At 43.8% G+C, this 19,597-nt stretch overlaps 2 protein-coding genes across 3 annotated transcripts in view; one reads left to right on the top strand and one right to left on the bottom strand.

Annotated features, from left to right (window-relative positions):
* ALS2 (alsin Rho guanine nucleotide exchange factor ALS2) overlaps positions 1–3,266 on the bottom strand; it is a 64,693-nt gene extending 61,427 nt beyond the window's left edge. For both annotated transcript variants that reach the window (XM_082242342.1, XM_082242344.1), the window contains exon 1: positions 3,166–3,266. The gene's annotated coding sequence lies outside the window, so the exon portion shown is untranslated. The remainder of the gene's footprint in view (positions 1–3,165) is intronic.
* A 6,080-nt stretch (positions 3,267–9,346) lies between these two features.
* The window catches only part of CDK15 (cyclin dependent kinase 15), a 67,498-nt gene continuing 57,247 nt past the window's right edge, over positions 9,347–19,597 (top strand). Inside the window, 6 exon segments of the mRNA XM_082242375.1 lie at positions 9,347–9,448; positions 9,451–9,573; positions 10,036–10,185; positions 11,195–11,292; positions 13,726–13,805; positions 18,154–18,248. Coding sequence (XP_082098501.1) covers positions 9,362–9,448; positions 9,451–9,573; positions 10,036–10,185; positions 11,195–11,292; positions 13,726–13,805; positions 18,154–18,248 — 633 coding nt within the window. The 5' untranslated portion in view covers positions 9,347–9,361.

Here is a 19,597-nt window from a genome sequence, read left to right as displayed (position 1 = left end):
GCTGAAATGGTAGCCAATGTTGCAAATAGGACCAATTGCCTTGTTTGCTCTCTTGGGCCAGATGATTCAGAGGGAGGTATGCCCTTATTACCGATACCATTAGATGCCATTGGTATGGTAAGCGAAATACCACACCAAACAGAAGTACAGAATTTCCCCGGATGGAACTCAACTAAACCATTACGAGTTATACCTGTACAAGGGGAATTCTGTGTACATAAATCATCAGATGCAGCTGATTCTACCATGATAGGCTCTTCTCATTGTCACTATACTTGGGATAATATTAAGAATACCTGGGCACACGGTACTACCTATCGAATTCGGAATGCCTTGCCCTGTGCACCTCCTTTTATTCATGCATGGAAAGTGGTATGAAACATAACTGTGACAGAAAAAGGCAATCTAACATACTGCACTGTGAACTCTATACCCCTTGTGATACTTTGCCTTATGCACTCCACATACCAAAACCCTCAGACCCGATGGTTGTGGTGGATATGTGGAGAATGGGCATACAAGAAACTCCCTTCCAAATGGAGTGGGACTTGTTTCCTGGGATGGGGGTTTTACCACCAGTGTGGATTATGCCCACTAGTTCAGCAAAGCGAACACAAAGAAACGCTGATATTTCTCATATAGCAGGAGGAAGTACCCAAAGTTGGAGCGGTACTGATGATTGGCCACTAGAGCGCATGATAGCCTATTATGATCCTGCCTCCTGGAATCCTGGTGAGCCCATACAAGGGGCACGGGATCCTATTTATAATCTAAACAGAATAATTCGATTGCAAGCAGTAGTGGAACTTATTGCATAACAGCTGGATGAAAGTAGAGCCGTCATTTTGCAGCTGTAAATGGGAATGGATTATGTACTTGCCAAGCAGGGAGCCCTATGTGGAGTCTTGAACTTGACAGGGAATGCCTGTTGCTTTAACATTTCAGATAATGGTGAGGCAATCCGTGTGTTGGCCACAAAGAAGGAGAGTATAGCACATGTCCCAGTACAAACATGGGAAGGATGGGATATGGGATGGCTCACCAGTTGGTTACCTAAAAGGGATACTATTGTCTTGCTTGTTTTTCTTGACAGTAGTAGTGATGGTTTTATGTTTGATGCCATGTATCATTTCATGTTTTAGAAGTACAATTAGCAAGATGGTTTCAAATGAAACTCTACCTCATATCATGGCCCTATACAGAGCTTTAACTCAGGAATATGATGAAGTTCAAGCTATCAAGGACTCTTGGTGGCAAGGTCCTTGAGCTTGAAAGGGGGGAATGTGGCATCTGAATATAGACTGCATTTTTAATCAAGGCATATATTGGCTTATATCTTGATCAGGTTCCTAAATTAAATGGGCTTAGATTTTCAAAAGTTTCATGTCAGGCAAAAGACCAGCTGCTTAGAGAACCTTGGCAAATGTTTTTCCTAGACAAGGGCCCCTTTGATTTATAGCAGAAAACAATTCTCAAAGTCGTAAAAGCTAAAATTACAGGCTGAAAACGGACACTGACCCTACATGTTACAGAAGATAAAAAGGCAGAGATAAACATAATTAATAGTTGGTAAATAGTAAAATAATATCAATGTGCCTCCCAGTAAAATGACCCAGATCTTCTTTCTAAGGTTAAAAGGCCAAGACCAAATGGGGAAGCATCTAGCTGGCAAGTCTTTTTTCCTAATGGGAAAAGCAGCTGGCTGAAGGAGGGGTTGTAAACTGGAGAGGCTTCTTTTGAAGCTGTTTTTTTTTACTGAGTTCCTTTTTACTTTACAAAGGCCTTATTCCTTTTAAAAGGCTACCTATGTTATGTATTAAATATATTGTCTTAAATGTAATTATGCAAAGGATTTAAGAAATGCTAGATTTCATATAGTTTTAAGAGTTGTATTTTGAAATTAAGTCAACCACCAGTCTTGCCCCCCTTGCTAGACAAGAGACGCCGTCCTGAGCAGTCCTGATTTATTAGTTGTCAAACATTTGTTTAGAAACCTTCAAATGAAGGAGATCTTTCAATGTTGATGTGAAACTCAAGATCCTTGACATATGTTTAAGATAAAAATTTAAGATTAACCATTTGTTTTAGAAGGCAAAAGGGCAAGGAGGGCAAGAGGTGAGCTGGTAATTAAGATTCCTTGTTGAGACACATGTAAGATATATTACTACTTATTTGTCATTTATAGATGTAACAATATATAGCTGTTTGTGTTCCATATAAGGACAGGAGGATGTGGGTGTATCTTTTAGGATTGGGTATAGCAATCAGCCAATAGGAAATCCAACTAGGCTGATTGGACAGAGGCAGCCACAGGAGGAGCAAAGGGGGCTGGATTAAGGGAATATAAGGGCTGGCCATAATGGCAGGAGCCAGGCCAGAGCTTGGTAACCATATACCACTGTGCCTCTCATTTATTTGTCTGACAAATAAATAATTATTTTAATTTCTCTATTGCTGCGTTGAATATTTCATTCCAGCTAAGCGTTAACCACAAGCAGGGTGCTACAGCGGAGGGGAAAAGGACCGAACTCCAAAACTCAACAGGTTCACACTTGATGCTAGTTTTAAGTCTCTTCACGTTTGTGGAGGAAGGAAGGGAGTGGAAACAACATCCCTTTCCCTTCACGACAGGAAAAGGCCACAGTGCTTACGAGGTGAGGGACTATATATATATACACACACACACACACAGTCCCTCCCCTCCCCTCCCATATATATATATATTTGTGTTAACGAAAACAGATAGATGGAGGTGCCTTGCCCCCCCCCCTACAGAAAAAAGAAAATAAATTTCGTGCTGGTTTATTAAATGACAGGCAGCCCACAGCAACGATGTCAATGAGAGCAATGACGACAGGCAGGTGAGGCTGGTTCCAAACGTGAGGCGGGCGACGTCCGTTTTCTCTCATACCTCTCCCCCCCCCCTCCGCGCGCTAAGCACGTGACTTAAGTTTCACTCACCCCTCGCGCGTTGAGGGGTGGGGTAGAGGAGGAGGAGGGAAAGGGGGCTAAAGCGGCGGTTGGGAGTTGGCGCGCGCGAGCCGCTCGGAACCCGGCGTCGTCGCCGCCGTCGTCATCCTCCTCCCTTACTAACCACCCCTCTCCCTCTCCCCCCCCCTCCCGTGCGTGCGTGTGTGGCGTCGTCGTCCCCCCCGCGCTTCTCACCTGCAACCGCGCGCCTTACGCTGTAAGCCGCCGAGCTCCCCGCCGGCTTCTAGGGACGCTCAAACCAGCTGATTCACGTAAAGAGCGGGCGGGAGGGAGGGGCGGGGCCTGGGGGCGGGGCCAGCCTTTCGGGCTCTGCTGAGGGAAGATTAGGGAAAGAGGCTGGGAAAGCGAAGGCGGGGGCGGTAGGCCGGGCGGAGAGCGCGCGCGAGGACGGGGCCCCGAGTGGGACAAACTAGTGCGAGGGGCGCTAAGAAAGTCAACTTCGGCCAACCTGGGTTTTTCCTCACGCGCGGCGAGGCACCGTCCTCTCACACCCCACACACAGAGAGATATTTTATACGCACATGTGAGGTGAATGCTTTAGCTGAGATTCCTGCATTGCAGGGGGTTGAGATAGATGACCCTTGGGCGCAGCTGTCAACTTTTCCCTTTTCTTGCGAGGAATCCTATTCGGAATAAGGGAATTTCCCTTAAAAAAAGGAAAACGTTGACAGCTATGCCCTTGGAGTCCCTCCCAACTCGACCATTCTATTATCCAGTGCCAGATTTATGTAAAAGCTTAACAAGGTATAGTTTAGGGGCCCCCAAAAAATTAAAGGGGAAAAAACAACTGGATGTACATTTCCAAAATATAAGAAATAAAACATATACAGCAACAGTGTTTTGTGTTGTGTAGGCTCCAGTTATGTAATGCCTGCTAGCTTGCTCCCCAAAATACCCCTCATTTCTCTCTATATATATAGGGTGCCTACATTCTGCATGGACTGGTTGCATGGCAACATGTGCAAATGGCTTTAGATACCTATTAGGTCCATAAATTACCATATAGCATATATTCAACACAAAAAACAGGGACAATTTGTTGTTGACAAAGGACAGCTGGACATATAAAAGGCCCCATTACCTTCAGTAGCTTAGGGCCTCATCAAACCTAAATCCGGCCCTGCTATTATCATCTCTGTGGTACGGAGGAGAGCGTTGACTGCAGTGCCCTAAGCGTCCCCTCAGATACCTGTCAAGGTGTATCGTTTTGCCTTTTTTCTTTTTTTATAAGATATTTATTAAAATTTCCAATTTTTTACAAACAAAAAGAACAAACAAACATAAAAATATTAAAAACGCATAAGTTTCACAACTTATTTTCTTGTGACTTATTTCCCCGACCTCCTCATACCTCCCCTTCTTGTATACCCAGTTTAAATTGTTTATACAGCAAATCCTTATCTCAACATCTTAAATTATTGTAGTTTTAAATTCTTGCTTACAAAAAGAAAATCATTTTATCATAGTTACAGCTTGAAACCACTTAATTTCAATCCAGCATCATTCAACATTCCGTAATTTTACAATATTTTTGTAGATAGTCCTTAATTTTTTTCCAATCTTCTTCTGCCGACTCTTCTCCCTGGTCACGGATTCTGCCAATCATTTCTGCCAGTCCTATACAGTCAATCAGCTTCATCTGCCATTCTTCTAAAGTGGGTAGGTCTTGTGTCTTCCAGTACTTTGCGATCACCGTTCTGCCTTTTTTCTCTGCCGTGGGAAGATTAGCGCGTAAAGCAGCATGACAATAAATTTAATAGTCTCCTCTGTGGGCTCTCAGAGTAGAATTGTAGGGTGTCGATGCAATGCAGGGGTCTCAGCTAAAGCAACCAGGGCAAATGGCCACACAACCTCTGCTTTAAAACCTCCAAGGGAGGAAGAGTCCACCACCTCGTGGAGTCTAACTGCTCTTAGTGTCAGAAAGTCCTTCCTGATGTTTAGTTGGAATCTCCTTTCTCGTAACTTGAAGGCATTGGATTCGAATCCTACCCTCTGGATGTCGGGAGCGGGTGGCGCTGTGGTCTAAACCACTGAGCCTCTTGGGCTTGCCAATCGGAAGGTCGGCGGTTCAAATCCCAGCAATGGAGTGAGCTCCCGTTGCTCTGTTCCAGCTCCTGCCAACCTAGAAGTTTGAAAGCACACCAGTGCAAGTAGATAAATAGGTACTGCCGCAGTGGGAAGGTAAACAGTGTTTCTGTGTGCTCTGCTTTCCGTCACAGTGTTCCGTTGCACCAGAAGCGGTTTATTTAATTTTTTAAAATATTTTTTATTAACAAACGGATCCAATCACATTAGTTCCAAATTTCAAAACCGGATTTTAAATTTTTGTTGGGGGTACCCATGCTTCGAGCTCAGAAAGGGTCCAATCATCTTTTATTTCTGCTGCTTTGATGTTCACAGTTCTGTCCATTCATCTCTTTGTTGTTTTCCTTTACAAATCATCTTTCAATTTTCTTGTTGTTATCGTATTTTTCCCCCTTTCTTTATAACCTCTGAAAGTCTCCACAAGCAAGTTGAAACGAACTTTGTTATAATCCTGTGTGGATTTTCGCATTAATCCAAGAGTCGTATTCAGACGGCAGACGCCATTTCAACATTTCCATAAAATAGAGTCTCAGCGTCTGCTCATTAGCTTTCTCAGACCTGTTTCTCCGACATCAATCTTTTCAGGGGGTTCTGCCAGATCAAACGCAGAGTCACATATGATAACAAAGCCACGGCTTCCTCCCCCTCTTATTCGTCATTCCTGCAACAGAGCCTGTCTTGGCACCAGAAGTGGTTTAGACAGGAAAGCTATCTGTGGACAAACGTCGGCTCCCTCGACCTGAAAGCGAGATGAGCGCCGCAACCCCATAGTTGCCTTTGACTGGACTTAACCGTCCAGGGGTCCTTTACCTTAACCAACCCTCTGAAGCAGGAGAAATTAAGTTGGCCGCAGAACCCACCTGGGCACTGTGCTGAACACCAAAGAGTGTCCCGAGTTCAGAGTTGAAAGCCATTGAAGCAGTCAGAATTGAGGCACTGCCGTGAAGAAGCCCCAATTTAAAATTAACTTTAAACAAAGGGTGCAGTAAGCCAGGAGTGTGAAGCTGGCACTCACTCAGAAACCGAGTTTGGGGAATGCCGGCAGCAGGTGACTGACTTTTAAAAACACCACCTGCTCCACCAACTCAGCCTCTTAAGTGGCTGTGATAGGTGAAATTATAACTACCCATCTTCAAAACACCCTCTCACTTGGGATTTGGGCCAGTATGCAAGACAGCAGCTTGTGGGTAACCTAACCTAGGTCCTAGCACACGTGGCTTCAGGCTGTCCAGTAGGCCAAAGGATTGTTCACTCTGTCTGACAGGTAGTGCACCACAATAAATTCAAGTGCTATCCTGGGTGGAATCTACATACACATAAAAAAAAAGTTCTGATTTTTTTTAAAAAAAGTTTTTAAAAATACATTGAATTTTCCATAAGTTTCACCATCGATATTTGGTGTTACCTTGTATATTAACAACAACAACAACAACAACAACAAAACAACAACAAGTAATACAAATAATAATAATAATAATAATAATAATAATAATAATAATAATTTATTTTTTATAACCCGCCCATCTGGCTGAGTTTCCCCAGACAGTCTGGGCGGCTTCCAATCAAGTGTTAAAAACAATACAGCATTAAATATAAAAAACTTCCCTAAACAAGGCTGCCTTCAGATGTCTTTTAAAAAGAAGATAGCTCCTTATTTCCTTCACATCTGAAGGGAGGGTGTTCCACAGGGCGGGTGCCACTACCGAGAAGGCCCTCTGTCTGGTTCCCTGTAACCTCACTTCTCGCAATGAGGGAACCGCCAGAAGGCCCTCGGTGCTGGACCTCAGTGTCCGGGCTGAACGATGGGGGTGGAGACGCTCCTTCGGGTATACAGGACCGAGGCTGTCTAGGGGTTTAAAGGTCAGCACCAACACTTTGAATTGTGCTTGAAAACATACTGGGAGCCAATGCAGATCTCTCTCTTTTTTATAATAATTTTTATTCATTTTCCAAATATTTTTATACAATCAGCTCATATTTAATCACATAATCATCAATTTTTGACTTCCCTCAGTTTCTCTGCCAATCTTTCGTTAAAATTTCTATTGTTAATGCATTTCTAACCTTATTATTACCTTTAACCATTCCTCTTTCTTTCTCCTACTTTCTTTTTTACAATATTTCTTAATTTTTCACAGAGACTCTTCAAAACCAACAAGCGTTGTCTGTATATCACATATGCTTTTCAGATATTCTGTAAATCTCCCCCAGTCCTCAATAAACTTTTTGTCTTTCTGATATCGAATCTTCCCAGTTAGTTTATCCAATTCTGCGTATTCAGTCAATTTCATTCTCCATTCTTCCACTGTTGAAATTTCTTCCTGCTTCCATCTTTGCGCCAGAAGTATTCTTGCTGCTGTAACCACGTATTGGAAAAGCCATTGCAGATCTCTCAGGACCAGTGTTATGTGGTCCCGGCAGCCACTCCCAGTCACCAGTCTAGCTGCCGCATTCTGGATTAATTGCAGTTTCCAGGTCACCTTCAAAGGTAGCCCCACGTAGAGCGCATTGCAGTAGTCCAAGCGGGAGATAACCAGAGCATGCACCACTCTGGCGAGGCAGTCTGCGGGCAGGTAGGGTCTCAGCCTGCGTACCAGATGGAGCTGATAAACAGCCGCCCTGGACACAGAATTGACCTGTGCCTCCATGGACAGCTGTGAGTCCAAAATGACTCCCAGGCTGCACACCTGGTCCTTCAGGGGCACAGTTACCCCATTCAGGACCAGGGAATCCTCCACACCTGCCTGCCTCCTGTCCCTCAAAAACAGTACTTCTGTCTTGTCAGGATTCAATCTCAATCTGTTAGCCGCCATCCATCCTCATTAAGTGCAATATTGCACTTAAAACGTTTTATTTGCAGTTGTATAGCTGAGTTCCAGGTTGGGGACTTCTACGTGCAACCACAGACCCCAAAGCCCACATTCCCAGTCCACTAATGCTGTACAGTTTCTTCCTTTTCCAATTTACAGTTCAGTTCTCCACATTTCTGAATCAGTTTCCTTTTTTTAAAAAAAAGCTTTGTGAAAATTCATCAGCATTTTAGTATGAGTCTCTCCTAAAATACACATTTTTTGTATGAAATTCTATCCAATATACACATTGTTGCAAAATGGTTTCCCCCCAATTAAAAAGTGCATTATGTGTTATTTTCACAAATATGCATTTTTATACACACTTCACTTTAGTGTATGCATTTTTGTACACATTTATACAGTGCAGCATTTGAAAGACTACAGATTTCAAAGAATGGCTTTACAGTGCTACCTCAGGTTACAGACGCTTCAGGTTACATACGCTTCAGGTTACAGACTCTGCTAACCCAGAAATATTACCTCGGGTTAAGAACTTTGCTTCAGGATGAGAACAGAAATCGTGCTCTGGCGGCGCAGCAGCAGCAGGAGGCCCCATTAGCTAAAGTGGTGCTTCAGGTTAAGAACAGTTTCAGGTTAAGAATGGACCTCCGGAACGAATTAAGTACTTAACCCAAGGTACCACTGTATTTCAGTTCATGTATTCTTTTGGAAAGTATGAATTAGGTAGATTTGCCTTTAAATGCAAACGACATCGAATGTAAATATCTCTGCTATCCCTAGAAGAGAAGAGCTGTCTCTTCTCCTGCCTTGGCAGACCACAGACTTTGTTCCAGCCCATTGCCATTTTCCAAGTGGAATTCATTCACATGACAGAGAATTCAGGTAGCTCTGTAAAAATTGGTTTGGAAGGCTTGCACAACATAGCCTCAAAAGAACAGTCTTTTTCTGATCATGCAAGTACAGTGGTAGCTCGGGTTAAGTACTTAATTCGTTCCAGAGGTCCGTTCTTAACCTGAAACTGTTCTTAACCTGAAGCATCACTTTAGCTAATGGGGCCTCCAGCTGCCGATTTCTGTTCTCATCCTGAAGCAAAGTTCTTAACCTGAAGCACTATTTCTGGGTTAGCGGAGTCTGTAACCTGAAGCGCATGCAACCTGAAGCATATGTAACCCGAGGTACCACTATAACACGAAAATGCAATAGAAAATGTGGGACAATGCTTGCTTTGACATGTTGTCTAACCTAACAAACACAAATGCTTAATGAATAGCTGGTGTTTAATTTTGTTGCAAACAGATCAATAATAAGTAGATCACCTGGAAATTACCTGAGCATGCTCGCTTTCAGAAGCCATGTTTATTAAATCAAGAGAGCTGCACCAAGAATGAATTCGACATACTGGGTGGTAGGTGGAAGAAAAAAGGTTTCTGAAGTCATGAGACCAATTGTGGCCGAGACCTTATGCAAGTCATATGAACATTCATGCCTTTCCAAGCTCTGGCAAACTGAAGGGGAAACGGATAACAAGAGAAAGGAAGAAGAGCAAACCGTCGGAAGACAGGAGAACATGGGAGAGGTACTATGCGGAAACGCTTTCAAGTCTAATTGCAGATGTTGCCATGAAGAGATAGAAGACTCATCACAAGACACTATTCAGCCTAATGGAGCAGATTGTGTTTTGAAGGTAAGTGGTATTCCAGCCTGGCTTTGGAGTTACATATATGGGAGAAGGAAAAGGGATCATATTTTCCATGGGATGTATACGGAAATCTCTGGAGTAGAGTCTCAGGGTACACCCATTAAAATTAATTGATCCAAGTTTATTTGGTTCACATTTTTTTAATACCATCTGTTTATATATAAAAACCCCTCAAAGTGGTTAGGGTTAGTAATTATTTTCAATGGCTCTGAGTAGGACTCTCAATAGCAATAATCCTATGTAGCTGTGTTGCAAAAAAAAGCATGAGAGAAAGCAAGATGGTGTAAATTCATTGGCTCGACTAATAACGGTAGACTTACGTGCATTCTACTCAACATAGCCACGTATGCACACAGCACCAGTGTAAGAAATTGTGAAGAAATGAAAGATGTGGGCAGGAATATTTATATTTGGGTGCCTTCTCTTTTGCCCTTTTGCCCTGGCCAGGCGAGAGAGCCAAACAAGATGCCAAAGCCAATGGATTCAACGCAGCCACAGTGGTTCCAGACACTTCCGGTCCAAAAAGCTGGAAGACGACGACAACGCCGTCTCAGTGATCCTTCTCAGGAGCTGGATTTTGCTGCGAGGTTCCAGTGGGTAAGCTTGCATAAAGTGATTAATAAAAGGCATTTATAGTCATGTATGCGTTTAAAGGTAAAGGTAAGGGACGCGGGTGGCGCTGTGGGTTAAACCACAGAGCCTAGGACTTGCCAATCAGAAGGTCGGTGGTTCGAATCCCCGCCACGGGGTGAGCTCCCATTGCTCGGTCCCTGCTCCTGCCAACCTAGCAGTTTGAAAGCACGTCAAAGTGCAAGTAGATAAATAGGTACCACTCAGGTGGGAAGGTAAACGGCGTTTCCGTGCATTGCTCTGGTTCGCCAGAAGCGGCTTAGTCATGCTGGCCACATGACCCGGAGGCTGTACACCGGCTCCCTCAGCCAATAAAGCAAGATGAGCGCCGCAACCGCAGAGTCGGTCACGATTGGACCTAATGGTCAGGGATCCCTTTACCTTTATGCGTTTAAATGTGCAGTCCAACCCATTGTAAATAAATTTGACAATAAATGTAATAGATGAGCCAATGATGATCACAGAATCATAGAAATGTGGAGTTGGATGGGACCCCAAGGGTCATCCAGTCCAACCCCCTGCAATGCAGGAATCTCAGCTAAAGCATCCATGACAGATGGTCATGCAACCTTTGTTTAAAAACCCCCAAGAAAGGACAGTCCACAACCTCCCAAGAGAGAGCATTCCGCTGTCAAACAGCTCTTACTGTCCCTTGTTGGTGACATGCAAGTCAGACTGTGTTCGTTCCTGGCCATCTTGAATCCCATCACCTCTCTTTTTGGAAACGAACAGCTGCGGATTTGTTCCACATCATGTAATCAGCTGAAAATCAGCTGCTTATCCAGTTTGTCCGATGAATAATTTTGGGTAACTTCAAAAGCGTGTTCACTTCAATACCATACCAAATCAATCCAGTAATAAGTATCATCCGTTTTCCATTCATTGACAATATAGCCTGTGTTTCTGCTGGGTTTGAAACTCCTTTGTTAAATCTAGTACTGAATATAGGCTTTCTCTGTCCTCACCCTCATCTAAGCAAAGAAGAGGTCTCCCGTTTGGAAATGCTTCATCCTACCTGAATCTGGAGAAGCTGGGTGGCAGTTCTCATTCCACAGTATACAAAGGAATCAGCAGGTGAGTGATATTACATGGGAAACCTTGGCTACTCCTGCATTAGTTGAACCTATAATGATTAAAATGTATCAGATTAATTGAGCACCATCAACTTAAGCATCACATGATAGATGAAGTATTACAAGAAACGTTCCAGAATGCAAAGAAAATGTTTGCAGAGGAAATGAAAAGTCTGATATTTGTGCATCTGTTCTAGGCTATAAAAAAAAGGTAGCTTGAAATAGTCATACTGAAGATAAGTAGTTTTGGGTCTAATTTTAGGCATTTGTAAACATTTGACGTGGGTGGTTCTGTGGTTTAAACCACAAAGCCTAGGACTTGCTGTACAGAAGGTTGGCGGTTTGAATCCCTGCGATGGGGTGAGCTCCCGTTGCTCAGTCCCAGCTCCTGCCCACCTAGCAGTTTGAAAGCACATCAAAGTGCAAGTAGATAAATAGGGACCGCTCCAGCGGGAAGGTAAATGGCATTTCCGTGCACTGCTCTGGTTCGCCAGAAGCGACTTAGTGAGCTGGCCACATGACCCGGAAGCTGTACGTTGGCTCCCTTGGCCAATAAAGCGAGATGAGCGCTGCAACCCCAGAGTCAGCCACGACTGGACCTAATGGTCAGGGGTCCCTTTACCTTTTTAAACATTTGCAAAATGTTTTCTGAATGTTTATTTTATTTTTGTAATATTTTTTTAAAAAGTTTTCTTACACAATTATCTAAATATGATGCATACAGCAAAGTTTGCCTGACCTGGATTAGAGGACGTTTCACCTGCAGACACTGGGAGGGAAGATTTGTTTGTGAGTTGAAGATGGCACATAGACAAAGGTGTACCAGCTGGGCCATCTGGGCAGAGCTTTGGAGCAAAAGTCCACACACACACACACACACACACACACACACACACAGCAATTGCAGCAGGGCTGATGACATATATTTTGAATTAAGGGAAGAAATGCACATGACCATATGGAGAATTCTCACCCTCTACAAATAAGACTCTACAAATAATAATAATAATAATAATAATAATAATAATAATAATAATAAAGTAGAGCCATCACCTTGCCAACAAAGGTCGGTATAGTAAAAGCTATGGTTTTCCCAGTAGTGATGTATGGAAGTGAAAGCTGGACCATAAAGAAGGCTGATCGGCGAAGAATTGATGCTTTTGAATTATGGTGCTGGAGGAGACTCTTGAGAGTCCCATGGACTGCAAGAAGATCAAACCTATCCATTCTGAAGGAAATCAGCCCTGAGTGCTCACTGGAAGGACAGACCCTGAAGCTGAGGCTCCAATACTTTGGCCACCTTGTGAGAAGAGAAGACTCCCTGGAAAAGACCCTGATGTTGGGAAAGATGGAGGGCACAAGGAGAAGGGGACGAAAGAGGACGAGATGGTTGGGCAGTGTTCTCGAAGCTACCAGCATGAGTTTGACCAAACTGAAGGAAGGCAGTGGAAGACAGGAGTGCCTGGCGTGCTCTGGTCCATGGGCTCACGAAGAGTCGGACACGACTAAACGACTAAACAACAGCAACAAATAAGACCATTAAGTTCAGGCTCTAACATTACCTAACAGAATCACTGTTTAACTCCACTGCTTCCCTGCTGGAAAACTGTGGATGTATGTTATTAAAGCATATATAAATATATTGGGCAACCATTAAAAGTAGTGGGTTCTCCGTGCAGGTACTGTTTTCATGTGTCTGTAAAACTACATGTCATATAATACTATATGACCACAATGTGGAGAACAGGGGAAAGTTTTTTATCCTGTATTCTCAAAACTCGCAGAACATTGGTTTGCGGGAGAAGTTTGATTCAATTCGGATTTAAATGCCAACCAACCTAAATCACACTTTCTGAAATAATACACGAACCAAATTGCAGGCGTCCTTCAAAATTTGCACTTTCAGTGCATCTATCAGTAGAAGTAGCTTGCAAAAATGAATAATATTAAATAAAATTGCTTTGCAGAAAAATGTGTGCTAGAAGAAATTTGCACTACAATGTTGTTGAGTTTCCATGACTTCTTTTCCAATAATAATTGGAAACTGGTGTGAGAAATGTGGACCTCCTGCAAAACTCTACAAATGCGTAAAACAACTTTTAATTTATGGCAACACAACAGCATCATATTTCCTGACACAGTTGTCACTGATTGTTCTTTTTCTTTTCTCTTTCTATTATTTTAAATTTTATTCATTGCTTTTTGGTTACAGGTATACCAAATACACTGTTCTGTTTATGTAAAATATAATAAAAAGATATTTTTAAAAATGTTACACGCATTAGTATGTAATACACAACTTGCTTCTTCAATGGTACTAAATCAGTTGACTGAACCAGTGGCTGAACTAGGTTGAAACAGTTTTGTGTGTGCCTTAAATAGTGGATCCAGTTGTTATGTATAGGGTTTCATCAGTTGTGCTCTGTCCCTTTAGGATATATGGACAACTAGTAGCTTTGAAAGTCATCAGCCTGAAGACTGAGGAAGGAGTCCCTTGTACAACCATAAGAGAAGGTAAGATATTCACCATCTCTGGCAGCAGGGCTCAGTTCCTGAATCCACTTTCTGTACCAGGTCCGAGCCCTACAATATAGGAACTAATAAAAGTGCGTCTACATACATGCCGAGTACCACTTCCTTGCTGCCAAACTATCTCATCTAGCAGGGCCAGGCTGCCTCAGGCATCTGATTTGGGGGTGGGTGGGGGGAAAGAGAGATGCATGTGGGATTTTCTGCCTCAGGTGCCTAAATAAGCCTCGTCAGCAGTACTATGCACCTTGACTCCTGCTGTCTCTCAGGCAACCAATAATATCTGGCAATTCCTGGCACATACAATTAAGGAGGGCTCCTATCACAAATGGGACGTGGGTGGCGCTGTGGGTGAAACCACAGAGCCTAGGACTTGCCGATCAGAAGGTCGGTGGTTCGAATCCCCTTGACAGGGTGAGCTCCCGTTGCTTGGTCCCTGCTCCTGCCAACCTAGCAGTTCGAAAGCACGTCAAAGTGCAAGTAGATAAAATAGGTACCGCACCGGCAGGAAGGTAAACGGCGTTTCTGTGCACTGCTCTGGTTCGCCAGAAGCGGCTTAGTCATGCTGGCCACATGACCCGGAAGCTGTACACTGGCTCCCTCGGCCAATAAAGTGAGATGAGCGCCGCAACCCCAGAATCGGCCATGACTGGACCTAATGGTCAGGGGTCCCTTTACCTTTGCCCCTAGCTTAAATGACAATAGTATATTCCAGGTACATCCAACTTCCAGGGGACTGCGATCTACTCACATGATTAAAATCTGTTTCAGGTCAAGGTTGTTAAGCTTTTTTTAGAGAGGAACGTCACACATTTTAGGGAGGAACAACCCAATTTTAGGGGTGCGGATTCAGGTCATAGGGAATATCCGTTTATTTAGGGGTTTGGGTAAAATAAAATAAAAAACTCTCACAAACAGATCAGTAATGACAGTCTGCCGCACAGAGGAAACTCCAGCTTCCGCTCTAGCAATCTAGACGATGGGGGGAGGGGGCAGGGCCAGATGGAGGAGCCAGCGATCTACCGTGATCTACCTTAACCTCCCGGGAATTGCCCAGTCGATCCTGATGGACCTCTTGGACATCCCTAGTATATTCTCACTAGAAGTGACTGGAGCTGCTTCGGAATTCTAAGAAACCAAAGAAATTGCAAGTTAAAAGGTAAAGGTGAAGGACCCCTGACAGTCTAGTCACAAATGACTCTGGGGTTGCGGCGCTCATCTCGCTTTACTGGCCGAGGGAGCCGGCATTTGTCTGCAGACAGTTTTTCTGGGTCATGGGGCCAGCATGACTATGCCGCTTCTGGTGAAACCAGAGCAGTGCACGGAAATGCCGTTTACCTTCCCGCCACAGTGGTACCTATTTATCTACTTGCACTTTGACATGCTTTCAAACTGCTAGGTTGGTAGGAACTGGGACCGAACAACGGGAGCTCACCCCATCACGGGGATTCGAACCACCGAAATTGCAAGTTACTCAAGGGCAAAAAGTTACTCTTTTTGTTGGTGTGGTACCAATACCTATTTTGAGAGTGTTCTCCCGCCATAATTGTTTTCGTTGATCTTGTACTGGGCAAAATGTCCAGAGTTTTCTTGGTGTCTCTGAGTTGATGCATTAGATTAAGATTTTAATTATTGCCTTCAGGCCTTTAGATGCTCCCACTGATATAACATCCAAAAGCAGCTTGTTTAATTTTCCATTAAGACTGTTGCTTTAGTCTGCCTCTAAGTCCCAGTGGAAACATATTATTTTCCCCTGCTAAGGGGTAGATAAACAATTTAATGCCAGCCTCTAGAAAGAGCAAGGGCTGCAGAAATAATTTCTCATGGTGCTCCTAATTTTTTGTTCTTTCCCCCACTCAGCTCTGCATTTCCTAATAGGGGTGAGCAAAAAAAAATAAAAAATGATCAAGATTGACAGGTAGATCTCTGGGGGATTTAACAATAGTCACAATTGAAAAAGGTTTTCTTTTTCTTTTCTAAATTTAGTTACTGTGATTTAAAAAGTTTGCGGGGAGGGAGAAAGGACTTACAGTGGATTTTTTTGTGAAGGGTTATCTGTTCAGTTGAAGTTCTGAACATATATTTCTGGCATGTAATATGAGCACATACTAAGAGGCACTCAGTTTCTTATATCTAGGTATATGACACCTAATCACTATTTTGCACCTGTCTCCATTTGTAGATCTTGGGGTGCTAGTGAAAAAGCAAGGTATAGAGATCCCACAACAAGTCTGAAGTCTGCCCACCCCCATCCTAACTCATCCTGAATGAAATTGTGCATTGGGATAAATGAGAAAGACTAGATTTTGTCCAGCTAAGTCAGCATTTCCCAAACTTAGGTTTCCAGCTGTTTTGGACCACAACTCCCATCATCCCTTGCTAGCAAGACCAGTGGTCAGGGATGATGGGAGTTGTAGTCCAAAAACAGCTGAAGACCCAAATTTGGGAATCACTGAGCTAAGTCATACTCAGAACAGAGGCAGTGCAATCCACAGACTTTTAAGTCATGATGATTAACAATTTCATTGCTTTTAGTGGCTCTTCCTTGAGTATGACTTGGGTACGTTCACATTAGTGCCGGCATGGCCAAACTCGGCCCACCAGCTGTTTTGGGACTACAACTCCCATCATCCCTAGCTAGCATGACCAGTGGTCAGGGATGATGGGAACTGTAGTCCCAAAACAGCTGGAGGGCCAAGTTTTGCCATACCTGCATTAGTGGCTTGAAACTCTGTGTTTCATGACAAATTTTTAGAGTTGTTCACATCAGAGAGGGGACAGTGATGTCTTCACCCAATGTACATGTCCTTTACGGTTTCTGTCATCTGTGCTTGCACGAGGACTGTCAATGTATGCTCACATTATGCTCTTACTCACATGGGATTGAAATGTGTCTGAGAAAAAAAAACACCCTCATTTGTCAAGAAACTACAAGACTAATACGGATTGTTGCTGACATCGTGTGAGTCAGGCTTCAAAAATTACCGCATTTACTCGAATGTAATGCGCACCTTTATTGGCCAAATTACATCGCAAAAATTAGGGTGCGCATTAGATTTGCTGGCACATTTACATTCGCCAGCAAAAGCTTTCTGGGTTTCAAGGTTTTGAAAATTGAGGTGTACATTAGATTCGAAGGCGGATTTGTTGTTGTTTAGTCGTTTAGTCGTGTCCGACTCTTCGTGACCCCATGGACCAGAGCACGCCAGGCACTCCTGTCTTCCACTGCCTCCCGCAGTTTGGTCAAACTCATGCTGGTAGCTTTGAGAACACTGTCCAACCATCTCGTCCTCTGTCATCCCCTTCTCCTTGTGCCCTCCATCTTTCCCAACATCAGGGTCTTTTCCAGGGAGTCTTCTCTTCTCATGAGGTGGCCAACGTATTGGAGTCTCAGCTTCAGGATCTGTCCTTCCAGTGAGCACTCAGGGCTGATTTCCTTAAGAATGAATAGGTTTGATCTTCTTGCAGTCCACGGGACTCTCAAAAGTCTCCTCCAGCACCAGAATTCAAAAGCATCAATTCTTCGGCGATCAGCCTTCGTTGATTCGCATAAATATGGAAGGAGTGGGAATGTACTAAATGTGGAATAAGCAGTAATGTGAACATATCCAGAGTCGCATACAACCCGAAATTAGTAGGAGAGGGTAGTGTTCTTTTATGCCAGCATCTGGGGCTTTGCCCTGTGCTGTCATCGAGAGAGCTCAATATCTAGGCTGTTTTGGCATCTTAAAGGTAAAGGGACCCCTGACCATTAGGTCCAGTCATGACTGACTATGGGGTTGTGGCGCTCATCTCGCTTGATTGGCCTAGGGAGCCGGCGTACAGCTTCCGGGTCATGTGGCCAGCATGACTAAGCCGCTTCTGGCGAACCAGAGCAGCGCACGGAAACACCATTTACCTTCCCACCGGAGTGGTACCTATTTATCTACTTGCACTTTGACATGCTTTTGAACTGCTAGGTTGGCAGGAGCAGGGACCAAGCAACGAGAGCTCACCCCGTCACGGGGATTTGAACCGCCGACCTTCTGATCAGCAAGTCCTAGGCTCTGTGGTTTAACCCACAGCGCCACCCACGTCCCTTTGGCATCTTGGTTAACCTCTAATAAGAAAAGCATGGTGGGAAAGGTTTCTAATTTTAACTGTTCTATCGCTTCTGAGGCATTCCTCCTGTTTAAGAAGAACACAAATTGGGACCAGCTCCTGCTCAAAATTCCAGGTGTGGAAATGATGGGCAGTTGAATTTGACAAGGCAGTCTTGCCTTGCTTTCTGTGCTGTTAAATTGTTTCCCCCTCTCGCAGACAGCAGGCTGACCCCTCTTTATGTGTCCTTTAGCATCTCTCCTCAAGAGCTTGAAGCATGCCAATATTGTGCTCCTTCATGACATCATCCAGACCAAGGAGACCCTGACGTTAGTCTTTGAGTATTTGGTGAGTTGATTTTCTCAGGTTTATTTAGGGTTTGTGAGCTTTCTCACGAGCCGGTAAACAAACCCTGGGTCCTATTTTTGCAGTGCTACACAGCGTTTTATAGCAATGCGTAAGAGTCCATCATGGTGACATATGTTTCTTGCTTGCTCTCCCTAATTGCCTTTGAGAGCTATCTTCTCTTCCCTAACTTCTCTTAAGTAACAGCTGTGTTTTAAAAACATGCTTCATTTGCAGAAAAGCTGGTAGGAACTGATTACTCTTGCAGCTGCCATGACAACAGACTCGTAAAACCACTGGTTTGTTCGTTCACAAACACACATGCAAAAACCTTTCCCTCCCTCACCATTTGAGTAATGATCCTTGTAAAAGCAGCACAAGCAGAGAAATACAGTGGTACCTCGGGTTACAGACGCTTCAGGTAACAAGTTACAGACTCTGCTAATCCAGAAAGTGGTACCTCAGGTAATAATAATAATAATAATAATAATAATAATAATAATAATAATAATTTATTTGTACCCCGCCCATCTGGCTGGGTTTCCCCAGCCACTCTGGGTGGCTTCCAACAAAGACCAAAAATACACTAAAATGTCACACGTTAAAAACTTCCCTGAACAGGGCTGCCTTCAGATGTCTTCTGAATGTCAAGTAGTTGTTTATCTCTTTGACATCTGATAGGAGGGAGGTTAAGAACAGCTTCAGGTTAAAAACAGACCTCCAGAACGAATTAAGTTCTTAACCCGAGGTACCACTGTAAAGTTGTCAAGCTGTAAAGGTAAAGGTAAAGGGACCCCTGACCATTAGGTCCAGTCGTGGCCGTCTCTGGGGTTGCGGCACTCATCTTGCTTTATTGGCCGAGGGAGCCAGCGTACATGTGGCCAGCACGACTAAGCCGCTTCTGGCAAACCAGAGCAGCACACAGAAACGCTGTTTACCTTCCCGCTGGAGTGGTACCTATTTATCTACTTGCACTTTGACGTGCTTTTGAACTGCTAGGTTGGCAGGAGCAGGGACCGAAGAATGGGAGCTCACCCCGTCACGGGGATTTGAACTGCCAACCTTCTGATCGGCAAGCCCTAGGCTTTGTGGTTTAACTCACAGTGAGGTATATGTAAATTCTCCTACCTTCTGTGTACAATCTTCTGGTGATACTCTGACAAACCTTTTGCAGGATTAATTCAGTCATGGTGTGGGGACCCTGAATTCTTCAGATCTTGTTGGCTAGTTCTCTCTTCAGCCCCAGCCAGCAAGGCCTATAGTCAAGGATGATGAGAATTGTTTTCCAGGAGCATAGGTAATGCCACGGGTTTCCCATTCTTGCATTAATCCTACAGAAGGAAGTGCAACCT

The sequence above is a fragment of the Podarcis vaucheri genome, assembly GCF_965113315.1.
Source record: "Podarcis vaucheri genome assembly, contig: SUPER_1_unloc_1, whole genome shotgun sequence".
In the NCBI taxonomy this organism is placed as follows: Eukaryota; Metazoa; Chordata; class Lepidosauria; order Squamata; family Lacertidae; genus Podarcis; species Podarcis vaucheri.
The sequence above is the reverse complement of the archived record's forward strand: the minus strand, read 5'-3'. Positions and strand labels throughout refer to the sequence as shown.